At 36.2% G+C, this 26416-nt stretch overlaps 1 protein-coding gene across 6 annotated transcripts in view; it reads left to right on the forward strand.

Annotated features, from left to right (window-relative positions):
* Positions 1–26416, forward strand: part of LOC121322319 (rho GTPase-activating protein 15-like) — a 211872-nt gene that overhangs the window by 82521 nt on the left and 102935 nt on the right. For all 6 annotated transcript variants that reach the window (XM_041262122.1, XM_041262121.1, XM_041262123.1 and 3 more), the window contains exons 8-12: positions 381–479; positions 728–851; positions 9458–9580; positions 13207–13305; positions 22120–22197. In XM_041262122.1, coding sequence (XP_041118056.1) covers positions 381–479; positions 728–851; positions 9458–9580; positions 13207–13305; positions 22120–22197 — 523 coding nt within the window. The remainder of the gene's footprint in view (positions 1–380; positions 480–727; positions 852–9457; positions 9581–13206; positions 13306–22119; positions 22198–26416) is intronic.

The following is a 26416-nucleotide window of genomic DNA, read 5'->3' on the forward strand; positions in this document are numbered from 1 at the left end:
ACGGATACTGTTGCTGTTGCTAGATCATTGTACTAGCGTATTGATGCATGTGCAAATTCTGAATTACAGAAAGAACTGAACCACATTTAAGGGCTTTGATCTATGTTATTTCATGCCATAGGATCTTAGGAGTTCTTCTTAAAATGACATCAATAAAGTGAAACAGTTGAGTCACAGACATGACTGGAATACTATATTTTGTAAACCATTTTGGCCCCATCCATTGAACAGTTAATTGACGTTTCCTATTATGGTCATTGATTTGTACCTTGCTTATCATGTCAGCCTATTGATTGGACTGTACCTTCCGAGCTTGTATCTGTTTGCAGCACTTTACCTGTTCAAAGCCTATTGAAATTGTATTGTCCCATTTGTTTCAGATTACAACTGGCTCAGGCAGCGAGTTTCTTCTTCAGTCAGAGAAACATGCCTCTATATTCAGCTGGCATGATGCCATTAAAAATGCCATTGACAGCCTGGTAGGTACTCTTTTAATGAAACAGTTATTCTAAATTTTGAGATTGTGTACGTTTTAAATTTAAAGGGACATTTTAAAAACAGTCAAATTACAGTAATGCAAAACCAAACTTTCAAATATTTTTGTTTCTTACGTATTAAAATACTCTTTAATATAAGTGTTATTGTCTTGTTTTGTGCTGAAGAAAATTTCTACACAGTCTTACAGATCAAAAATTGATAATTTTTTTTATTTTTTTTTTTGTCAAAGGGCACAGATGGAAGGTTAGTACACTCCAACATTCGGAAATCTTCAAGTACTGATCTCGTGAACAGGTGTGGAGAATCCTCTCCTGCAGTCAAAGAAACTAAACCAGAGCACAGGAGATCACTAAGTAAGTAATACATTCCTCCCATAACCAATTCGTTTATTCATTCAATTCCACTGCATGTGTTCGATCAACAGTTTTTAGAACAGTTTTATTGCTAATGGTTGTGACCTGATTAAAAAAAAAAAATAATTATGGAGACAAACTAAGTAATTTTGACATAAGCCAAAATGTTGGTCTACTTGATCTTTCTTATGTTTTCACCTCAAAACATAATTACCTGTGCTTTAATGATTGGTGATGGTGAAAGTGTGGTTTAATCTGTTGCCATGCCAATGGGAAGTGGACAGGCTGCCTTTGGGGAGACAGGTGGTAACCCACTAGCATTGAAACTGTTGCCATACATTTTAAGTGGTATGGGAAGGAAATTACCTTTGAAATGACATCCATGTTATGGTAACTATAGAATAGCTGTGAACAAAAAATAATTTTTGTCCCATGTATTTTTCCATCTCTGCAGTGACAAAATGTGCCTTGCGTCTGTTATGATGACCACAATAATATGGGTTAATAATTTAACTACAACACTGACTGAAGATAAAAACATATATTTTATATAGCTAGTCCTGGTATAAGTGCATTTTAAATAGAACATGTATAAAAAAAAATGTTGTGGATAAATGCAAATGTTGACTTGTATTAGTTTTTGTGCAAAAATTGACATGGTAATAATACTAAGGTCAGAGGTCTTAAAAAGCTATGACAATAACAACATAAACATGTTTTTATTTTTAGTGTTGCTTCAATATCCATACCTCACTATAATTATTGTTCTTGTCAAAGCAGATTTACTTGAATGCTAATTGAATTTCTTTCTTATACTTACAGTAGAGTAGTTTGAAGTGCCAGAACATAATTCTACTTTTTAGTCGATTGTTAAATTTAGTGTCTCACAAAAGATTTGTGGCCATAAGCAGAGCATATCAAATTAGCTGGGCAATCCTCACAATGTAGTCTTAAACACCAGGCTGCTTATTTATATATTTCTGTATTTATTTATGTTACACAGTGGACTAACATTCTCAGAAGTCGTTTAGGCAGACGTTGTTTTATTAAAATGAACACCTGTTAGATGCTTGATTTAACAATTAGGCCTTTTTCACTTTGTCTATTATAGCAAAATATATACCCATAAAAAACTCCTTCATTCACTGTCAAAACAATGTATTGGTCTTCAGCAGTAAAGCCAAGATCGTTCATTTAGTTTCCACTTTAATGCAAGTTTTGACTCAGGTGCAAAAGGTCTGCATACCTGCATGTTGTATCATTCCCATCAGGCTGTGATTCTAGATTTGCAGTGACAGATGATCCATCCACTGCTTCACCCAGACCTTATGTATATTAGTCTGATTATTAGTCAAAGCACATCTTCATTTGCCTTCTGATAGTCTCTGTGTTTGCAAATTGTTCCATCAGCCCATTTGCTGTTCCTAACTATTATACTGTTATCCTTGACAGTTGTTCATCAATTATTTGTACCTGTTACTGTGGTATATTATAAATGTCAGGTTCTTTTTCTAAAGCACAGCATTTGATAATTTAAATTATTTTGCTACATTAAAAATATTATGGTCCACTTTTTGTAAACTTGTTAATAACTCTAGTAAAATTATTTATATTTTTTAAAAGTCAAGGATCTACAAAATTGTAATTTATTTCTTTATTTTTCACCATGCTTGATGGGTAGGATAATAGTGTTTTTATTTATTGTGGACTAAAAGTTCAAATTAAAGACCGGCAACTCTAACACCCCCACTCATCTTTGAAAAATGCAGATGTAGGTGTGTTGTGACACTACATAAACATTGACATATTAGAGTATATGTTCCCCTCTTTTAAGCAAGTTTTAGGCATTTAGCTTTTAAAACAGCTTTAAATCCACCAGCTGAATTAAACAGTAAACCTGTATTAAAAAAAAAAAAAGTAACAAAAAGAAAAAGATTGAAATAGCCTTTAGAGTCTTGAAAATATTAACAACATAGCCAAGTTACCTGATAACATGTAAACTTTAAATACACATTTCACAGTGTCTTATTCTGAAAGATAAATGATCCCAGTGACTTCCATGGCTAAATATGAAAAATGGTTCTTGAGCATTTCATATTGCCCACATTAAAAGCAGCATATAAAACTAATTTGTCAAGTTCAACAGATATGCAGCACATGTTTTTAGTTTACCTTGTATTGTACAATGTCATGTAAGATAGAATGTTACCTCCTAATTATTATTTTAAATATTATGTTTTTTCAAGCATAATAGCAAAGACAATAACACCATTGATTTTCTATTGTGCCTTTTGTGATAGTCACCACAAAGACAAAAAACATACAGTAACAGTTTCATGAACCCTGTCACAACTGTCACCGATACAGTTCATACACATTACAGCATAAAATGTAATAAAAATTAAATACAGATATTCCAGTCTCTGACAATTCATTAGTGAATTCCATGAATCGGGGTCCTAGTGACAAAATACTTTTTTCTTCTTTAGAACATAATTTGACTATTGGTACCAGCAATAGTTCAGCATGTAGATCAGTTAAATTATATACTCTGACTTACCAAAAAATCAGTTACAACAGCCCTAACGCCTCCCTGCATACATACTACCATTACTGCCACATCTGGTATGATTGTAACCCGTGTATCTTGAAGAACAGTCTGTAATCCAGTCAAGTATAAAGCTATTGATTTAGCTTTATGACTTGTCTAATATTTCCCGCAAGTTCTCAGTGTGGTTGAGATCCAGTGGCTGAACCAGGTGTTCCAGATGTCTGAACAGAATATCATGTTCTGTAAAGGTGCCTTGTCATCTTGGAACATCTGATTTGCTGGAGGGCGGTGGGACAGAAAGAACATATTGTAATGGGTTTGTAACATTTGTCCTGTCCTTCAGATGAATAAGAGCTCATGTCATGCTAGCATATGCCTCCCTAACTCAATCTCCTGAGTGTTCGAACAAGTTGAAAAATATACTTAGTTGGCAGATCTACACTTATTTGCGTTCATCATTTAAAAAAAAAAAAAAAAGAAATACCATTATTTTGCTTTTCATGCGTCAAAATATTTGAAACTGTAACCTTTGACAGCAACACTGGCACAAATTATGAAATGTATCTGCTTATCCAATTTGAACATATGTGTCGTATAGAGTGTATTCACCTTTGTACTAGTTTTATATTGCAAATGTCAGCAAAATCCCAAATCTCTTCCTTGGTCATTGATTAGTAAAGGCGTATTCTCAAAGATCCCTAGAGAATGCTGGGGTTAAGAAAAGACAGGTACTGTGATCAGAAAATTCTGCCCACTGCATTGCTTTGTAACCAGTGCTTACTTCATCTTGAGCAAAAGAAAGTCGAATCAGAAGTCTTCTCTGTGGCTTTCTCAGCTCTTCCTGCACTTGTATAGCCTCTCCATTGTCTTTTGTCTTGTCTTTATTGAAATCTGACATTTCAAAACCCAATCAGACTTTTAATGGAGTATCTCCTTTTCATCAGTCATGTTTAATACTGAAATCATTTGCATGTCGTTTAAGATATATTTGCTTTGAAACACTTACCTTTGAAGTTACCCCCCTGGGGATTCCAATGCTTTGGTTTGGCTAACAGTGATACAAAAATAGTTTCTGGAATCATGACTGTCCATGAGAGATATATTTATTGTATTGAAAGCCACATATCGCAATACGTATTAAACTGTGATTGTAGGGCATTGTATAACCCACACTGTAGACACAGTGGTAACAATTTGTTTTAATTATTCTTTATAAAATGTCAATAATACAGTAATCCGTCATGCATCCAACTTCAGTGGGACCAGAGTAAGGGCGGATATGTACATATGTTTTAAATACCATTATACACAGCTGTAACAATTACTATATTCACATGATTATTGTTTTGAGATTCAGCTTTTATTAAGGTGCTCCCCTAAATTCCTTGTTTAGAAAGAAACGTTGTATTAATGCTTGTGACAGAGTAGCCGTCTGCCATGCAGATGCGTGCATTCACTGCTGAGTGACAGGCAGGAGATCGAGACGGAGGTTGAAGTTGATACACCCTGCAGGCGAACAGGATTTATTTACATATCAACACACTGAACAGCTCATGTGACACTACCAGCAATGACAGCGCACGGAGCACATACAACAGTGTACGAAAACTTTGGCAGGATCTTCAATCTCTGAAGTAATCTTCTCTGTTCAGTAATAAACTAACATTGCTGAAGAGATTGATCATGGTGGGTAAATGATTAGGGTGCATATGTGACGGGTGGATCCACGACGGATTACTGTATATGTATAACAATATCATAAATAGCATAAGCCTGTTACAAATAATAACAGGTAACATCACTACATATTACACTAGTATTATTTCATCAAATTGTTATTTTAATAAAATATAACTCATTGTTAATAATATTCAAAACCTTTAATAACATATTGTATATGTTTTTTCTAACTAAGTTGTGAATACAGGAAACATTAACTTTCTGTCACTCATTACCTATTTTAATTTTATACCTGGTTCTCAAAATAACATCACTTAAATATCTGCAAGCATTTCATAAAGCTATCACCATTTTCTATAACTGTGACCTTTACTTTTCTTTTTTTTTAATTTGTAGATGCTTTAAATATGTATGCTATATCATAGGGGACTTTCAAATGTGTTTAGAACAGTTTTCTCCTTTGTTATATTGGATTTGTTTCAAACACTGATAAGCTAAACTGATGTTTTGATCTAAAATGTACTGTTTAAAGAGGCCAGTTGTTCACAAGGCTTGTGGGAAAAAATACCATGTTTACACACGCTGAAAACAAAAGCAAATGCCTTTTCTGAATCATGGGAATTCCTTTATTAATAACTAAAGTCACCAGGCTGTGTAACCTCAGGCAGTATTTTTGTTCTGTGCAAACTATCAGATGTCAAATACTTTACCTTTTACATGTTCTTTTGTGCATTCAGACATAGGTAATACTCAACAATGGACAAATATCTAAGGGAGTCTGAGCATTGATGTGCTAAGGGATAGCAGTTATAGAATAACAGGTCATCTGGTGTCCTAACTTTTACTGACCTAAACACAAATACCATAGAAGCAGCTGGGATTTACTCTTGTTCCTTGTTTATTCCTACAGTTAAGGTGGACATGTTTAACAACGTTTTCCCTTACCTCTATTGACCCTGTTTTGACAGACAGAGTGACAATATAAAGAAAAATAATACAGACCCATAGGGCAAAAAGCCAGGATCTGCCTTTTTAAAAAAAAATTAAAAATTAAACATTGGTAAAAATCAGGAGAAAAAAATCTCAATATACACACTTTACACATGGAATATGACGCATAGCAGTTCTGGTTTCTGATGAGGTTTAATGTAAAAAAACATCCTATAATTAGTTGGTAAAATTCGGAATAAACCAGAAATGTGCAATACTAAGTATGTTATTATATCATTATGATGGAGACGCTTGTGAAGGTTGATTGTTTTGTTGGGCTTGATTTGTTTTATTCTTTAAATGAAACCTTGGAAAATAGAAAGAAATCCGACCCACGGTCCTTTCCTTCACAGTGAGATCATGCGCAGATTGTCAATGCTGCCAGGCACAGAGAAGAACAGAAGTAAAGGGTTAGCTCAAAAAAATGATACAGATAAACACATCATTTTCTGATTAATCGCCCATCTCAGACAGTGTGCAACATGCTTAGCACTTCACAGGATACTAAACTGAAAAAGTTTAAAGCAGTGATCAAGTCATTTAGAGTTACTTAAGTCTTAAACTAATTACATAATGACAAAAGTCACTGGGAAAATTTATGAGTGTGCTTATCTCTAAAGTAATGTTTCACTTTAATCTTTTTAATGTAGCCCTTTCAAGTTATTGTATTTCTTATTAGAAATGATATGGTAAAGATTCAGAGATTCTAACTGAATTAATCCATACTATACAGTTTGCTGCACTCAGTAAATTGTAATTCTGCTTGTTTTATGTACATGTATTAGTATTAAGTCATTTACATCTAGGTCTATACTTGCATATATATTAGTATGAAGACTAATTATAGGTAAATATATGCATGTCAGAGTGCATGTGCTGCTCAGGAAGATTTAAAATTCCATTGCATGAGAGAATGTCATCTTTATTTATATTTAATATGTGAACAGATTAGAGCAAATGTTTACTTTTAAAGCTTGTATATTGTCCTGTATAAAAATGTGTATGTCTAATTTTAGGAAGACATTGCAAACTAAGGTAGAAAAAAGATCCAAGTGTTAAAACAAGGCCAGAGACTATTAAAATGTATTTCAACTAAGTGGAGACTTGAAATAAATTGGTTTTGCCATACACATGATGTGAAACAATCGATAGTACTTTACTCTGACACACGCTGTCAATAAGCATTGGTCCAGTTCAGAAACTCTTTAATTGATAGTTCTTCAAAAAAGCCAATGCTTACAACATACGTTAAAAGCACTCTAGTGTACCCTGGCAGCAATTAATTATTGTTTAACTCACAAGATCATGGGTTTGTAAATTGGAACAGAAGAAAAATAAGTTATCTGAAGACCTATAGTATGTGGTAGCTACATGGGTTGTCTGAATGAACTACATATATAGGGCAGTATTTGCTGACTGGACATCTTCCCAGTTAAAACCTTTACAGTATTTACAGCATATCTAATATATAGTATGTATGGTACATAATGTGGTCCATTGTACATTATTTTGGGTTTATTTAATCAACTTAACTCAATAAAGAGGTGCATAACTGCTTAGTCTAGGATTAGCCTGTATTCCTGAAATTTACATAGCTAATTGTGGCAACAGTTTTGGTACCTTTAGTTGAAAGCAATGGCTTCTCAGAAAAGGTTTATGCATGAACAATTTACTTGATCACAATGGGATGCTTGAAATTAGGCTGCCGTTACAGTGATAGTTTCAGTATTGTCAGCTCAGCAGTTGTTGGTCATACAATATTGTCTAAGTCCTATGTTTTGGTCATTCACAAAGCTTTAACTCACTGGATTTTTGCTATAGCAACAGGCTTAAAATGTATGGTTTTAAGGGGGGAAACAGCTTCTGACAACTTACTGTGCTGGAAAGTGAGTTATACTTAGTCACATTGAATAGTTTACAGTACAGTTATATTTGCTTGTGAATACTAAAGTAAAATCCTCACAATGTTCAGCAGCAAAGAACCTGTTAAACCATGATCATGTGGTGTAATTGTAATACAGATTTCCAGAGATATCAGACACTTTTAAATAACAAAAAATAATAATCCCTGTGGTATTTAAAAGCACAGAATACTGCATACTGTTCCAGAGATTTATAACCCCAGATGTACTTGTAGAAAAACTTACTATTTTCAAGGTGACAAAAGAAAGCATGATATCAAGGACAGTTACAGTATTTCAAGTGTTGTCCTTGGTCCTGGACATTCTACTCAAAAGTTAGATGATACTGTGTGGACTCAGCTCAGTCCTTGGGGGAATTTTTCATAATTTAGAATACAAAGCTAGCACAGTTTGCCACAGGGGGACTCTTGTGTTTGTCCCCCTGGAGAGGAACACATTTTGTATTGCCAAGTTTACTTTATTCCTGATCTGCAAATAGATAGCAGGCTTTTGTCTCCTCTCATTCCTCTCATTAGCACAGCTGTAAATTCAGAATTTAAAAAAAAAAATCAAAATCAAAACCAAAAAACAGAAATGTGTTACTGCAATAATGGGATGTTAATAAAACCCTGTATTAAGGAATGTACCCATCTATCTGAAGTACTGTTTATTTGAAGTAAGTTCAGATATTGATTCTGGGATATGTATCCGATACATTTAGCATGAATGTGCCGTAGGAATATCAGCTAAATTCAAAAAGGAGATGGTAGGAATCCTTTCTATCCTTATCTATCTCTCTAAATAAAAAAATAAACGCCTGAAGTTATGACATGATTAACAACAAATTGTTCAATTTTGTATATTGTAATAAGGTGGTGGTTTGATCAACCTCCGCCCCGCCTGTTTAAGCCACAGATGTGTTTTTTTAGAACATATTCCTCTACCAAGGATTTAACCTGGATGGCATCAACCACATATATTAGTGGTAATCCTGAGATAGGTATGGGATGCAATGCAATGTTATTACCTGTATTAAAAAAAATAAATAAATACTGTGGCTTATCCCGGCAATGAACAGGTTGACAATGAAATAATCATTTTCAGTCTTATCCAGTTGCATTTTGAATCCCTTTATTCAATGTGCAAACTTCGTAATTGTTAATACTTTGATTTACTTAGTAAATGCAGAAAGTATATTACACCTGCAGCACAAAAGTATGTCATGAATACAACGATTTCTACTGAGTGCCCTCAGTATTAATCTAACAGTCATAAAAATTTCCAAATGAAACATGTCTTTATATAGGTATATAATGGGTATATAATGTCTTTATATAGGTATATATTTAGAAGTTTAACTCCAAGGAGTTGGATTAGTTTAAATATTGAAAGCATTTGTCAGACGCAGTTTTTAGTTTGTTGGACAGGTTTTCTTATTTAACATGAAGTTATATTAAGAAATCTCACTATATTTTCTTTTTCAGTGTTTAAGCTGACCTACAGTGCTTCTGACAGTGGAGATAAACATGGAGTGAAAAACCGACTCAAGAAATTTATTTCACGGAGGCCTTCAATGAAAACACTGCAAGAGAAAGGCATTATTAGAGGTAAGAGTACCAATATGTCAACATGTTTTGGAGTTTACTCATTTTCATACTCCGAAGGTTGAAGCAATGTATTGGTTTTGCCTGTTTTCTTTCCTTTGAGTCAAACTATCTGTGTCCATGAACACTCACTAACTGAGCTATATGTCACAGGATTCGACTTAAACTCCACATCGCTTCTAGAAACAGAGTGGAGGCTGCAGTCATTTAGAGAATGCCCTTGGGGTGGTGCAGAATGACATCAAACTAGCTGGAGTACTTTCTTGTGTGTTTATTATCCTTCTATACCTGTGTGTGAAATAACAAATATTTCCTTTGTTATCCTATTGCTTTTTGAGGCATGAACTGTACTGATGCACTGTGACTAATGAACAAGACTGAGCTGCAAGTAGCTGCAGTCGGAGATTCCCATTAATTGCACATTTTTGTGTAAATGCAGCTGTATGCCATCCATAGGCAACACTTCTGTTAGGCTGGGCTAATGTGTGAACTAAAGATTGGTCAACAAGAATTTGTGGAATTTCATGTTTTTAATGTAATGGAAGACTATAACCTGCCTCTCCCTCTGTTATTTAAGTGTGAACAGCTTGCAATCAAATCAAACATACTCACCTTCAATAACTAGTTTATGAGTCATTAAAGGTGGGTCAGATTAAATTTAAAAGTAATTTGTACTTTAAATATGTTCCTGCTCACTTGACCGCCCGCTTGAGATAGTTTTAATACCATTGGCAAATTTCAACAGCAGTATTGGAATTCTACAGCGCCAAAATAGGATTCATAGTAACAACTGGCACAGCTCCATGTTTTAAATTCCATAATTCAGATTTTCATAATTCAGATACTTCCAATATAACTGATATTCCAGTAAAGCAGAAAATGCTATACCAACAGTACATTTAAAGCATAAAAAGTTGTTTATTGAATAAAAACAAATACAATAAAATAACAATCTTTAAAAAAAATGGAAGCAAATAATATATTAAACAACTCACTGTGCACCTATCTAACTATATTTATCCTTGTAAGAACACTGAAATTCTTATAAATAAGGATTTTGCTAATACTTGATAAGTAATAATCCTGAGCTTTGTTTGAAATAATTATTAAACACCAGCTATAAAAAAGCACCACCTATTAAATTAGATGTCTCAAAAATATTCAAGCATGGATATTCTAAGTGTTTATAACATGAAAAAGATGTATACATCAACAAACATATAGCAGATAACAGAAGACATCTACTAGCACACCTGGTTCATAACAGTTTATGGCTGATGTCAAATGACATTTATATATAGCAGTTAGTGACACATCAATGAAAACTGTGCATTAAAATAAAATCTAAAATGATTCATGTCATCCTCCAGTCAGTTTTACATTACTATTATGACAATATCAGTCATACTTTCTATCTATAATAAATAAGAGCCATAAAATACAATTTGTCATGACATCACATAAAGGATATAGCACTGATGCACACAACAATCAGGCATCTCAGGTGAAAACATGTATAAATGTGACAGTAGTAAGAGCAGACAGATTGATAGATTAAATGAAAAACAGACACAAGGGATCATGACAGTTTTTACATTTTATTATTATTTGTACTTTGTTTTCAAACCTTCAATTTCTGAGTAATGAGGTCCTCCAGAAGCATGATCTACAGTACTTTAATTATCTTTCATTACTGGATGTTGTTCTTTTTCATTGTTAAATTAAGTTTCCCAACGATTTTCCTCCCCAACTGGCAGGAACATAAAGGCCATAATTAGTGCTCCCAAAAGCCCCCAGCCAAGGTTAGACATTCAGGGTGGCCAGCATCAGATGTAACAAGCTCTTCATCTCATCACTCACCATACACCCGAGCCCACCTTTACAGTGCTTTTGAATTCTATATATTTGCATATCTACCCCAAAGGCTATATTTTGGAATCTTTCTATTGTACATACATTTTAGAAATTCCAAGTTTCTATTTATTGGAGTTCACATGTTTTAAACCTCATTGAGCAACTCACTCTGAAATTCCCAAGTTGCTAGTTGTAACTATTTTCCTGCATACTGTATATACATGCAAGTGTATTCATGTTTTATTTTACATTTGCTTTATGATATTTATCCTGTTCAGGTAAAATGACACTGATATAATATGGATAGGTGTCTACAGCATATTTTCTGTTTCTTTTTTTCTTTTTTTTTTTGCCCCTATTCCCTAATGCTACAAATGAGAAATGACCATCTTTACCCGAGGGGAATTTTCGGGAAGCCTACTATTAAAATATAAGCTGCTCTTTTAAAAGCTTGTTGATTTTCCATGCCCCAATATTTACTAACTGTCTGTGTTTGATGTTTGCTTTACTAGCTCGATGCAGACTTACAGTTAGAGCTTAACTTGTTAGTTCTGCTTCTGTGACCGATGCAGAATAACTATAGATGCCCTGAGATATTAAAATTGACTGTTGAAATGGACCAAGTGTGGGAGTTTTCATTGGGTTTAAATTGATACCAGCTGAGAGAAAGAGAGTGAAAAGATTATAAAAGCATACATGGCAAGAGAACGCATTTCTTTTGTATAATGTAGCAGCACTGAGGAGACAGAGTTGGATGAAAGAAAAAAAAAGAAAAAAATGCGTGTAATAAAAGAACAAGTTTGCGATTAATCATTAGATGTTATTATTAAATAGTAAACAATGTGACTTGGGAATTTGTTGGAGCATAATCCTTAAGAAAAATGTAAATAATTAAAAAAAAAAAAAAAAAAAAAAACATTTTGCGAGCAAGCCGTGGTGTAAGCCTGTTGGGAACTTTGAAATATAACTAACATTCTGTTTCAGGTGGGTTACTTAATTTCCATGCAATTTTTGGTCAAAATGTGGGAGACACAGAGCAAATATTGTTTTGGGGTCATATTGGGATAGCAAATGTATCCTACGTAGGTGGTTATCGTTTCTGATGACTGTGAACTAATGCATCCATGCTGTGTAAGAAACAGTAATTATGCTCCTACACCTAACAGAAAACTCTATCAGTGACAAATCTTGTTTTTTTTTTTTTGTTTTTTTTTGCATTCACCTCGACCCCACATCTTGCCATTCATATTGCCAGCTCTGTGGGACAAGGGTTATGAGAATCTACCCCCTACACACATATACACATACATGCTTACAGGGGTGTGCTGATGCTCTGTTTTCTAAGTAATTACCTTTAAAACGTGATCTGAAAGTACAACCTTTAGTCTGGCATGTTCACTAATTTCAGTTATTTACAGTGGCATTTTAAAGTATTGCAAATGATGCTGTGCTGGGGCAACAGAGTTACAGATATTGAGACTTCAGTGCTAACTAATTATGAGGGACAGTACTTCAGGCCTAACAGTAAGAAGCAAGTATGGGTAGATGGCTTAGTCAACAATTTAGCCAATTTAAAAAAATCCCTACTAATATTCTTATATACAAATAGAGAGATGAGATGAAATCTGCAACACAGAATGCATTGTTTAAATCAATTCAATAATTGTATTTTTATTTAGATTTTTGTTTACAACAGTAGATGTGGTAAGGAATAATACACTTGGTAAAGTAAACACATAGACAATCTCATGATTCGTTTTCTTTCTGTGTCTTAGATCAAGTTTTTGGCTGTCATTTGGCAACTCTGTGTAAGCGTGAAGAAACTACCATCCCAAACTTTGTGAGGCAGTGTCTGAAAAACGTTGAAGAAAGAGGTAGGCTCAAGGACCTTATTATTTTACACGTATTCCTTCAAATACCCACAAAATATTTTGATGTCTCAGAACATGAGGTACGCTGATCCACAGAGGGCATCTGAAAAAAAAAAAAACTTCCCACTGGCTTCATTCCATTATCAGATCCATGCAGTGATACAGACAGTAAGAATCCAAACATGTAATAATTAGGAAAACAACCTTATTGTCCTAAAAAATCAGTATCTTTCCCATAGGAACAATGTTTTAAATTGGGGTTATGTTCTTGACTCTTCAGCCAGATAATATAGTTTTACAAAAATGACCCGTTATATTGTACTAATGCAATTATTTATTTAATAGCCCAGTGACTATGCGTATATTACTCAGACACCTACCTGGCTTGTTTTAAAGTACAGACTCGGGGCTTTCCAATGACATATTCAGTGTATGTATGTGGTACTCCTAGCAGGATCTACTATCGCCTGAAGTTAAGCCCCTCATCATGTGACAGAGTTCACAGCTTAGGTTTCGTTTTGTCAATTGCTCTTATCAGACATTGTTAACGGAAAAAATAAAATAAAATAAAAAAAGATGATGTATGCAATTCAACTAACTAAAGATACTTAAAAAAATCAATAAGAAATCAGAAGAATAATCGACAGGTGAGTGATTCCAAGTGTAGAGACATGTTTAGTGGTGTAGCACAAGCTTCCCTATAAACTGTTTAGGTTCAGAGTTAGGTTTAGAGTCGGTCAAAATGAAGGGAATTCCACAAATATGGGATTACCCTGGTGCTAGTAATTAGTATATATTCTTATATTAGTTAATACTTGAAAACAATCATTAAAGTCAAGACTCTCCATAATACATAATGAGGAGAGCATTGAAAATGTAACCCGCTCTACTAATGTACAGAAAAATACATTTTAAACTAAACACTTTTATTTTAGTCCAAAGTGCTTTAAGACCAAGTATGAAAATAAGTAAACTTAAAATGAAAATAAGCCCCTATACATTTTATAAATCCCAAAAAGGACCTCACAGAAATGTTCCTTTTCATAACGTGTTTTTAAAATAAAAACAGAATCCAAGATAGGCTCACCAAGAAAAGGCATTGCTGCATGGAGTGTGGGGTAAGTCATGTGACCGAGAGCCCAACAGGAGCACTGTATTGGCCTGTATACATTCGCAGGTGATTGTCAGGGCTGGTTCACCGCACCACGCCACAGTGACCCCTGCTGGCCAGATACCAGATGAGAGCAGGTAGTTGTCAGTATGTGTGTTGTAGAGGTCAGGTGCATTTCTATTTGGAGAGAAAACAGTGGTAAAATGTATGATTTGTTCCTGTAATTTGGATATGCCAAATCATCAAAGACAGTGTTACATAATATGTAGGGCAGTAAAGTACACGCTGAGAAAGAATCTAAATAATCCAAGGGATAATCCTACTGGAACAAAACAGGTCAGGAACATGACTAAGGGGATAACAGGAAGTGTTACCACCCTATTAATCTGCATGTCTGTCACTGTAAACAAAATATCTGTTAAGAAATGATTGGTTTTAGCGTGTGTGAGCTGTATCAGTGTTGATGTGGATACAGTCTAAAGTTTGTAGGTTGTCACGCTGAATTAATGTTATTTCTGCTGGAAAGTTGTACTTGTTTTCTTATATATGGAGCATCTCCTTTTGAGCATATTATTTAACGATTCCATCTTTCTTTTGCAAAACGTAAAATATTGCAGTGTCCTATAATAGCCTTTAAAATGTGAAACATTAAATACAAATATATTTATTACCAACAAATATATAAGTGCAGAAAGGATATTGATTGTGTCTCCTCTGAGTAACTAATCCATGAACATGCAGCTGCCAGCATTGATAGCAGCAGTCAAGGACTTTTAAGAAAAGGTTAATTACTATTATTTTTTCTTAAGTTTTTTTTTTTTTTTTTTTTGCCAAACTGTACTTTTATATTCTTTTATACATGATGTATCAAGAAGACATGTTTTTAACAAAAAGCTGCTTTTCTCATGTTAAGCCTTTACAGGATTTATACAATGTGTTTATTTTCTTTTCTGCATTCCAGAAAATAGACCACGTGATAAGTTGACTCATGTAAAGTGTTCTGTGAAATTGGCAGATTATATTTTATACGTACATTCAAATTATGCATAAACACATTGTATCCTGCTAAAAAGCAAGGTAAACTAAAATTGTATACTTTGACAGCTTGACAATAGTGTGACAACATTTCTTTTAATTGTAAACGTAGCTATTGTTTGATCCATATCTAATAACATATCTAAGTGGTTGGGTCAACAATAAGATCTTGGCAGGAGACCTGTTCCCATTTGGAGAAGATCCATTCTTAATGAAGTCTTATCTTTCTCAGTTATATCTTTCAGCAGCTGTTTTTTTTTCTTCTCTGTTGACATTTTCGTTTGACAGGATCCAGTTCCAGGTTCCGATGTCTGTTTAAAAAACCGTTGAGGTTGTTGGCTTTAAAATTCCCTCACTGCATGTGTGATCAGCATTTTCCCAGGCTTTTCCACATAGTTTGCCAGGCAGAGAGACTGACCTTTTGAGGCAAACACTTTTTTCATTACAAAATGTTCACTTTGATTCCTATCCCATTTTGTGTCCATTCCAAACTGTTTACAACCCACTAAAAATGAGTATGAATTATATGTTTGTGTAATGGATTCCTTTTGTGGTTTTAGTGGAATGTTTACTTAGAACAATTAGTTATCTTTTGGTAAAATCACTGTGACCTGAAATATGTACTAAAGTTATACCCTTAACCATTTCCTTTTAGTGTCTTAGTCTAACAGTGACTTGTATAATTTTAGCAGTATATTAATCTCTGAAGGATTAAAAACTGTAATTTACCAGAACAAACATTTAAATATTTTTCAGAGTATAAATATGATTTGCATAATTTTACAAACATCAGATGCTGGGCAAATGTGTCATTATACAATGCATAGGTAATACCCTATTTGCACAACCTATATAATACTTATTCACTGCATGTCAAAATGTGACTGTGAATGATGCGAATGGCATCGAGTCTAAATAGGGTACACTCTGTCAAATTGACTAAATGTGTTGTGTTCTTTTTGTTGAGACCACCAAACACATTGAATTTTGTTACAGATTAATCTGGATTCAAATTTAGGTTTCCTGGGTGAAAGACGATTGTTAACCCACTGGACCTATTAGCCCCTTTACATTAGATCAGTGGTCCTCACTTGTGGCTATTTCAGTCCATTCCAGTTCAGAGCTGTCTCTTAGCCAACTATACAATTAAACAGTCCACAGCCCTATTCCTACCATTAAGTTCTGAATTAAATAGGTGTTCCATTCAACCTTGAACTACATAGGTAAATTCAAACCCCACCGGTTTGCATTTTACTGTAACTTTCCACATTTGCAAATGACAAAAATACTGACAAACATATTTAATAAATAAAAAAATCTAGATTTCTATAAATGTTTTAAGACTTGCATGAAAAACATACCATTGTTTATTAAAATAGTGAAACTTTAGAATCAATTGAATTAAATTAAAGTAGGCCAGAAACCAGCTACAATGTGTATAAGTAACCAAACTGAATATTTAATGGGAAATGGTTTCTTTTTATTTTCTTCAAAAGACTTTTTCTTTACTGTTCTTATCGGAGACAGCCTTTAATCAACAGTTTACTTAATCAGAATCACCTGAACATTGTTGGATAACCATCAAATAGATCTGAAACTATAAATAGCATGCTAACTCATGGTAAGCAGATGACAGGAAGGCGTATCATGTGGAATACATCTTTCTTTCATTTTTTTTTTCAAAAGGAAATTAATTTCTTGTGATTCCTTAAAGCATTTGCAAGTGTTTTGCTTAAATACTTGAAAAAAAGGTTTTCCCCATTGACTCTGTGATGAGTGAGAAATGTGTTTCAAAAAGATCCCCTTTCAGTTACCCAGACTGTAATCTGAGGCCTGTACTTCTCAAGCCTAGCCAAGAATATTCAAGAGGCTGGGCGTCTTTAGGAATCAAAATTCCCACATTCTTAATCAACCCAGAAAAAGTAGAAAAATTATGAAGCAAGTGCAGTGCTTTTCTTTGAAGTCATTGTTTTGTTACACCTTTAACCATTTTGACTTTCACAATTTTCATTGTGCCTTTTGATATAAATATTAACGGGCCAAGCCTAAACAATGAAGATTATAGAGGAGAGTCTTCTGTAAAATTTTGAGGTATTACCAGTGGCATGTCTATTTTCCATAGAAGTCCTTTAATCCACTAACCAAAAAGGGTTTATTTGGGCATATAGGCATCTGAATTGCAGCCAAGTGTTCTAATCATAAATATACAGTAGAGACAGACAGAAACTGATTAAAACACTGGACTACTTTAAAGGGGGTGATACTGTACATCCCATCATTTGGATGGAAAGATTGACATAAGAAAGCTTCCATCTGGTTTTGTGGGTGTTATTTGAATGTATATTGTGGGTAGGGTTTGTAACTTTCTCATCCTTATTTTTTTCTTAGTGAAACACATACAAAATATTCTTTACAGTTTTGTTGTAAAACCACAGTGCAGTTCACCAGTCTCACATCTTCTAATTTTATTTATAAAAATAAGGATCAGGAGAAAAAAATTCTCAGCTAAATTATACTGAGCCACAGTTAATGTCCTTAATAATAAAATGCTTCCAATCTAAAGAGGGCCATGTGGTCAATGAAAGGATGAACAACTCTGCCAACTCTTTTTGGTCTGGTTTGGCTAGAGCTCCCCATGTTCTTGGAACGGAGATTCAATGGCACGTGAACGTTGTAATTGTAGCAATTTTCTGATCAGCTTCTACTGCCGTCGTATTGGAATTGATCCAGGTGGAATGTTAATTCAACCACAGCACTAGGTCCAAAGTCAGTCTGTGATTCCAGCACAGTTTGGGGTATAACTCAAACCATGTCTCAAGCTTCAGGAGTTTATTTTTCAGTTGTGTTGTCTTGACTATTTTTATTATGAGTAATTTGTGCTGAAATTATAAAATTATGAATTCATGAAGTGTAATGAAATGTATTGCTTTTATGTCTATTTTTTTCCTTTTTGTTTGGTGTCTGTGAATGTAGGAATATTGAAAGTGAGGAACAATATCCCCACCTTGTAGCTCTGCAAGCACCTAAATTCTGCTCTGAACACCCCTTCAATTCAATCATGGGACTGCCACATTAGCTGAATTCTGAGGGTCAAGTTTCACGTGTGACTTGATTCAAACCCAGGCCTCCAGAGGTGAAAGACACAGGGCAGATTTAATCTAAATTCTGTGCACTTGCCCTAGCTAAGGTGGGATGAGTGTTGGTATTAAAACATAAATTCACAATGCATTAAAACCTGTCTAATCCTGCTGCTCTCCATTCTATTTTGGCAGAATTTTGGGGTCCTAACCAAATCCCTATTGAAATAAATGGTGTAGCCTCTTGTGACAAAGTGCCCACCCTGGTGTATATTATCTGTTATGTGTTGCGTGTGGTGTGTTTAAATGTTGGTGTATAGACATTGGTACACGGGATATAAACGTGTCTGTGTAACACGAGTGTTTAAAATGTATATGTGTATTTAGGCACGAGGATTGCACAGCACTTCACATGCAAGTAAAATGTAATAATATGTGAGCATGGGGAATTGCACTTTATTAACTCACGTGCTGGGATTCAAGTGAATAATTAGTAATTGAATCCCAGCACAACAGTATATATAGATGCACGTTGTCACATATTGGCGGTTGGATGTTCGGGAGTGGAGAACGGGAGAGAGAGAGAGAGAGAGAGAGAAAGAGATAGAGATAGATAAGTGTAACTATAAATCTCAATTGTTTGTGTAGCGTTCGTCCACTCTGTGTTTTGTCCGTGTCTATTCGTTTTGTTTGTCTGTTTATTTTGGCGCAAAGTGCCGTGTCCTGTCTTTTGTTTGTTAAACCCTTTTATTTTACAATAAACCGGCACCAGCCAGCGCCATCATCATTTCATTTCACATCATCGTCTTTGTATATTTCATTCCTTCCTGGTTCTGACGCCGCCCACTTGGCCGTCTAAATCGTCGTCTAGGATAAAGAGGTGAGGGACAGGGAGGAGGAGTGCCGCCTAAGGGCCAGACATCCCTGGAGATGTAACCAGTCCTTGCCGGGGCGCCTCCTCTGCAACCAGGACCATCTCTTTGCCAACTGTCCCTTCCGCTGCCCCTACCAAGAGGGAGAGGAGGAACTGCCACAGAAGAGGAAGGCAGAGGTCCCGCCGCTGTCTCCAGAGCCGCACCAGTCTCCTGCAAGTGAGGGAGAGCCGCACCAGTCCCCTGTAACAAGGGGAGACTACATGCCGCTCCCACCTCCACCACCAGGAGACTACACGCCGCTCCCACCTCCATGGGCAGGAGCAGAGCAGCAGGAGCTGCTTCTGTCTCCGCCACCTCCACCGGCAGGCGCAGAGCAGCAGGAGCTGCCTCTGCCTCCGCCACCTCCACCGGCAGGCGCAGAGCAGCAGGAGCTGCCTCTGCCTCCGCCACCTCCACCGGCAGGCGCAGAGCAGCAGGAGCTGCCTCTGCCTCCGCCACCTCCACCGGCAGGCGCAGAGCAGCAGGAGCTGCCTCTGCCTCCGCCACCTCCATCGGCAGGAACAGAGCAGCAGGAGCTGCCTCTGCCTCCTCCACCAGCAGAGGGTGAATGCCTGCTGGGTCCCCGTCCCCCAGCAGAGGGTGAATGCCTGCTGGGTCCCCGTCCACCAGCAGAGGGTGACTGCCTGCTGGTATCACTTCCCCCACCAGCAGAGGGTGACTGCCTGCTGGTATCACTTCCCCCACCAGCAGAGGGTGACTGCCTGCTGGTATCACTTCCCCCACCAGCAGAGGGTGAATGCCTGCTGGTAGCACTTCTCCCACCATCACGAGGAGAGGAGCTGGAGCTTCCTTTGCCTCCACCTCCATCAGGGGGAGAGGAACAGGAGCTGCCTCTCCCTGGACCAGGACTAGATGCTGGCGGTCCTCAGCAGCCCTTGTATAGGCTGCTGAGGGAAGCACGGGGAAGAACCTCCCGGCCGCAGTGGCCGAAAAGAGGGCCAACACCCGCACCCCAGCTTGTCCTGACTGCCAGCCTCGCTTCGCCCAAGGATGCCAGCCTCGCTTCGCCCAAGGATGCCAGCCTCGCTTCGCCCAAGGATGCCAGCCTCGCTTCGCCCAAGGATGCCAGCCTCGCTTCGCCCAAGGATGCCTCTGCATCGCCTGGGGTTGCCCGCCGCTCTGCATCGCCTGGGGTTGCCCGCCGCTCTGCATCGCCTGGGGTTGCCCGCCGCTCCGCATCACAGCCGGAAGTACTGGGGCCGGAACCCCACGACGGGGAGCTGCCGGCCACGAAGAAGGGGGAGGAGGTCTGGAGACCACCAACCCCAGCAGCAGTTTCGCTGCCGGAGAAGGGGGAGGAGGTCTGGAGACCGCCAACCCCCGCAGCAGTTTCGCTGCCGGAGATCGTGGGGGAGGTCCGGAGACCTGCTCCCTCTGCAGTTTCTTCCCTGGAGGAAGAACTGTGGTTGAAGCCCCACCAAGGAAAGCTGCCGGCGCCGAAGAAGGGGGAAGGTCAGGAGACCACACCCCAAGCAGCCTTTCCGCTGCTAGGACTACCCTGGCAGGAGAATGCTACCCCGCTGTCAGCATTGCTGCTGACAGCATTACGACCTGTGGGCCCCTGGAAGCCTCCGGTCCTGGCCAAGGACTTTGGGCGGGACTTTTGGGCTTTTAAGGGGGGAGGTGGCCATTGAGGCCATGTGTGCTTTGCACAGGAGGGGGTATATGTGACAAAGTGCCCACCCCTGTGTATATTATCTGTTATGTGTTGTGTGTGGTGTGTTTAAATGTTGGTGTATAGACATTGGTACATGGGATATAAACAGGTCTGTGTAACACGAGTGTTTAAAATGTATATGTGTATTTAGGCACGAGGATTGCACAGCACTTCACGTGCAAGTAAAATGTAATAATATGTGAGCACGGGGAATTGCACTTTATTAACTTACGTGCTGGGATTCAAGTGAATAATTAGTAATTGAATCCCAGCACAACAGTATATATAGATGCACGTTGTCACATACTGGTGGTTGGGTGTTCGGGAGTGGAGAACGGGAGAGAGAGAGAGAAAGAGATAGATAAGTGTAACTATAAATCTCAATTGTTTGTGTAGCGTTCGTCCACTCTGTGTTTTGTCCATGTCTATTCGTTTTGTTTGTCTGTTTATTTTGGCGCGAAGTGCCGTGTCCTGTCTTTTGTTTGTTAAACCCTTTTATTTTACAATAAACCGGCGCCAGCCAGCGCCATCATCATTTCATTTCACATCATCGTCTTTGTATATTTCATTCCTTCCTGGTTCTGACACCGCCCACTTGGCTGTCTTTGTGACACCTCTACAATGCAGAACCTGTCTATTATGGAATATTGCATTATTTGTATGCCTTGTCTGTTTAAAGCCAATGTAAACATGACTGCATCAAGTCAAAAATGACTGTGCCTCAAGTCTATATTGTGAAAACACACACATGTCCTGTGGGTATGGTATATCTGCAATGAAATACTTGTATACATAATGGAGAGGACATTTTCAATAAATACACTCCCTGAATTACAGGGTATTCCTGCTATACACTTGTGGATGCTACAAATTTAGTATAAATGCTGCATGGTCGAATAACTTAGTAATATATTTTACAGTTTGTAGGTTTGGTATGCAAAATATTTAATTGAAACATTTAGTTGAGCTATTACTTACTTGGTTATGTATTTATTTTTTCAGGTCTGGAAACTGATGGCATTTACAGAGTAAGTGGTAACTTGGCCACAATACAGAAGCTACGATTTGTAGTGGATCAGGGTAAGTTTGTTTAATTTTTTTAAAATAATGTTAATTTGCAAGGATTAATACAATCAGTCAGGCTTTTTGTGTAAATTAAAGCCTAGTATGTATATTTAGGAAATGTGTTCCTAAGAACACGGGTAGGGAACTTGTGTAATTTGCATATATTGTACTTGTTATAGAAACAGAATACTCCATCAGCCTTCATTGAGATCTGTGATTATTTCTCTCTAGAAGATACCTCTAAACAACCCACTCACATTCGATGGTTGGTAGTCCTCATTTGTTGAACACTGACGGTGCTCCATAAACATTCAGCTAGTAGTTTCAATTCATGACGGAATGACCATAATTGAATATCAAATAGTTAACATTATCACACAGAATACCCTCCTACAAGTAAAGCAGTGTTAAGACATATATATCATTTAGCAGGGTATATGTTGCCTGTTTCACCCCATTCAAATATATCCTGGTGTCAATATATCCTGGTATCTCTGAATAGATAAATAAATGCATACAATTTTAAAAAGAAAGCTGTCCCACAGAGGCAATGTTGTCCCAAAACTTGATTAATTACTCACAATTTGGTTGGGTGACTGCCAAGAATTTTAATAAACTACCAGGTCATTATCCTTATAAGCATCACTGGTATACACTTCCATACTAAAGCACATTACATATGGGTGTAAGTGTTTTATATTTATAAACTCAGCCTTGATCGATTTGTTAACAATTCCAGTTACAAAAAAGCATATTTTCTATTTGTTTGGCATCTGTTTCCTTTCTGAAACTGCAGCTCAGATTTTTAATAAAAAAAGGTTAATGACGTAGCTTCTACCTATAACCAGACTCCTAGACTTCCAGCCAGACATTTAGTGCAAACAAAATGAAGACATATTGCAAAATCACAAGGTCTCACTTTCATGTGTGGGTGGACATTTTTCTGTTTGGAAGCTTTATATATAGAAAATATACCTTTAAATATTTATACAACATAATTAGCATTTAAAATGTGAATAACATGAGACATTTGAAAGATGTTACAGGCAAATACTAAGAGAACACTTTGGCTAAGAGAACAACCTTGTGGTGAAATTGATTCCTTTCCCAAATTGGTGTTTTCCGTTCTGATGAGTTGCTTCACCATTCTGTTAAATAATTTTGTGCATGTGTTCATAATTTATCTAGATCTGCTGCATTTTTTAACGTGTGTAGGGGTGCTGCGTTAATTTAGTTTGACTGTTTATATTATAGTTTATTAACATACATTTGCATATTGCTTTTCTCTTATTCTATTAATTTCATATGTTGATGCATGTGCATCGTGACAAGTAATACATATTTATATATTTATTGACTCATATTGGGTCTGGTGGTCAACTCTGTCTTAGAGAACACTTTGGCTAAGAGAATGCTTCACTTTTTTCCCAAGGAGTGTTCTCTTAGTCGGAGACTGCTGTACCAAAATAGGTGAAAAAGTATGTTGTGATATCTGTTAAACAGCATATTATGACCATATTTTATTAACTTTGCATAGTATTATTATTATTGGTTTATTTAGCAGACACCTTTAACCTAGGCAACTTACAGAGACTAAGGTGTGTTAACTGTGCATCCGCTGCAGAGTCACTTACAACTACGTCTCACTTGAAAGACGGCGCACAAGGAGGTTAAGTGACTTTCTCAGAGCCAGTGAGAGAACTGGGATTTGAACAGGGGACCAGGTTACAAGCCCTTTTCTTTAACCACTGAACCACACAGCCTCCTAAGAAACCATATATTATGACCAGATTTTATTCATTTAGTATATGTAAGAAACCATGCATCAATGCTGCAGAACCCAAAACACTGATGAAGACATTAGCCAAAATGTTTGACTATATTTCTTACTTAAGTGTTTGTTAGCATCTGAATATGAATGTTTTATCTCTGGACCCAAATAGGTGATATATGTCTTAATTTGTCCGTACACAGCTTCAGTAACATGAAATTGAAAGTTTTGTATAAAACAGTGAACAAAATGATTGTGTGTGCATTACTGAAAAAAGTAAGACATGTAAGTAAGACAATTAATGATAAATCGAATTTGAAGAGCAAAATCCACATTGGTTTTTAGTAGGTTTTACACAGAACTCTGTGGGCTTCTGTTGTCAACCCTGTTCAACAGTGTTGAAGAACTTGCTGTAAAATGCTGGTTCATGGTGTTCATTTCCAGTGGATTTTCTCTGACCACTAAACAGAAAAATATTGTTACTGGGATTGCAAAAGACCTCACAGGTTTTTGCAAAGGATTACATTATTGAGAAAGTGTGGGTCTTCCTTGTTTTTACTGCTTTGATCTGTCTTTATCCTGCTGGATTTCAACATCAAGTACTGTTACTGATGTGGTTGTCTGTTTGAAAACAAAACTATTTCTGTTAACAGACTGAATATTCTGTTCATTATGGTATAATCCAGCACACACAGATTTCCATGTCAAATCTAAAGCCACTAGATAATAATGGTTTCAGAAAAGGAAGTGACACTTAATCGTCCATCTTTCAGACAGGTTTTGCCACTCAACTAATTCACCTGTTACAGACAAGGGAGGAATTAAACCCAGTTATACACAATTTATTTGTCAACAAAATGCATTGCCATGCTACACAATGCCAGACTTTTTTAAATATCTGTTGAAAAGACTGCTGGTCTACATAAAGGATCATATTGTTTCAAAAATGTACATTAATACTGACATTTCCAGCTGAATCTTACATTCTGCTCAGTCTAATATTGAGTGGCTCCACCGATTTAGGCTGCAATCTGATTTGTAGAGGTAACATAGAAACACACTGAGGTGGGCTGTGGTACCACAGTTTAAAAGTTTTCATAGTTGTTTCAGGAGTAAAATTGTTTTTATAACAATTAAACTATAGCATAGTAAAATGCAAGTAACATTTTTTAAATTGGATTACCACAACTGGGATTTGTAGTGATTAAGTGATTTACTGGGTCTGTTGAATGTTCTTTGCCACATTGTATTTATTTATTTTTGTTAAACCTCGAAACCATATGCAAATATTCCCTAATTGGCATAACTCACTTATTTGTAATTACACATGGAATACACTGTTTAACTTTCATAAAGATAAGACTAATGGGTTCTCATTTATTACCCAAAGTGTTTTTGTTTTTTTCAGTTAATATCTTTTTGATTTGCATATATGTTAATCACATAATATGTTGAAGCATATTGGCATTTACAGATGAGCACATTGTTTTGCTATTAAGAGATCAGTTAATAAATAGTAAAACATTATAACAACATATTCTGTTAGCTGTTTGATATCAAGATACGATTTTGTGTTTCTGCATTGCATGAGAGAACCAAAAAGCATGTTAGCATGAATATATCTGTATGTTTAATAAAACCAAAGATTAAAAATGTATTCCATCTAAAAATGTTTTTGAGTTTATCAAGTTTTTTTGCAACTTGCAAAGTAAAAGAAGGTCATGGCTGCTTGTAAAATAGCAGTTAATAACATGTGTGCATAGGGAACAGTCTCGTGCTGGTTTTCTAGGAAGCTGGGAAAGATATTCTCCATCAAATTATTGCTTCTAACTGCATTGAAATGTAGGAGAAAAACATGTAAATAATAATTTAGAAAAATCACTGGATCTGTTAAAATCTACACCAGTATCTATACCAGCTCCTGAAAAATAAAATATTGTAGTTAACACTATTTTTTAGTTTATACAGTTGCCATGTTCTTTTCATTTATGATACAGTCGTAATTCGTTCATTGAAATTGCAGGGCATTTTAAAAGTTGTCAAAATTGTGATTTTTATTAATATTATATTTAAAGTCTTTTGATATTCAAAATCAAATTATGGTTGAAGCAAGTTATAAATAGTACTGAAAACACCCCCAAGATCCAATTAGTGTTTCAGTAAAGACTTCAAAAACAGGTTGTCCGAGTGCTTGTAATTTCTGAGTGTTTACAACTGCCAGACTTGTTACTGTTCCCTGTGGTTTTCTTTTTTTTTTTTAATTTAGGGTTTTTGGGGTAATTGTAGATAGATGAAATGGTAGCCGTATTAGTCCAGAAATGATAGACAAAGAGAAGGAGATGTGATACCTTTTATTGGACTATATATATATATATATATATATATATATATATATATATATATATATATATATATATATATATATATATATATATATATATATGACACAAATGAAAAAGGGAA

This window comes from Polyodon spathula, chromosome 10 (assembly GCF_017654505.1).
Source record: "Polyodon spathula isolate WHYD16114869_AA chromosome 10, ASM1765450v1, whole genome shotgun sequence".
NCBI lineage: Eukaryota > Metazoa > Chordata > Actinopteri > Acipenseriformes > Polyodontidae > Polyodon > Polyodon spathula.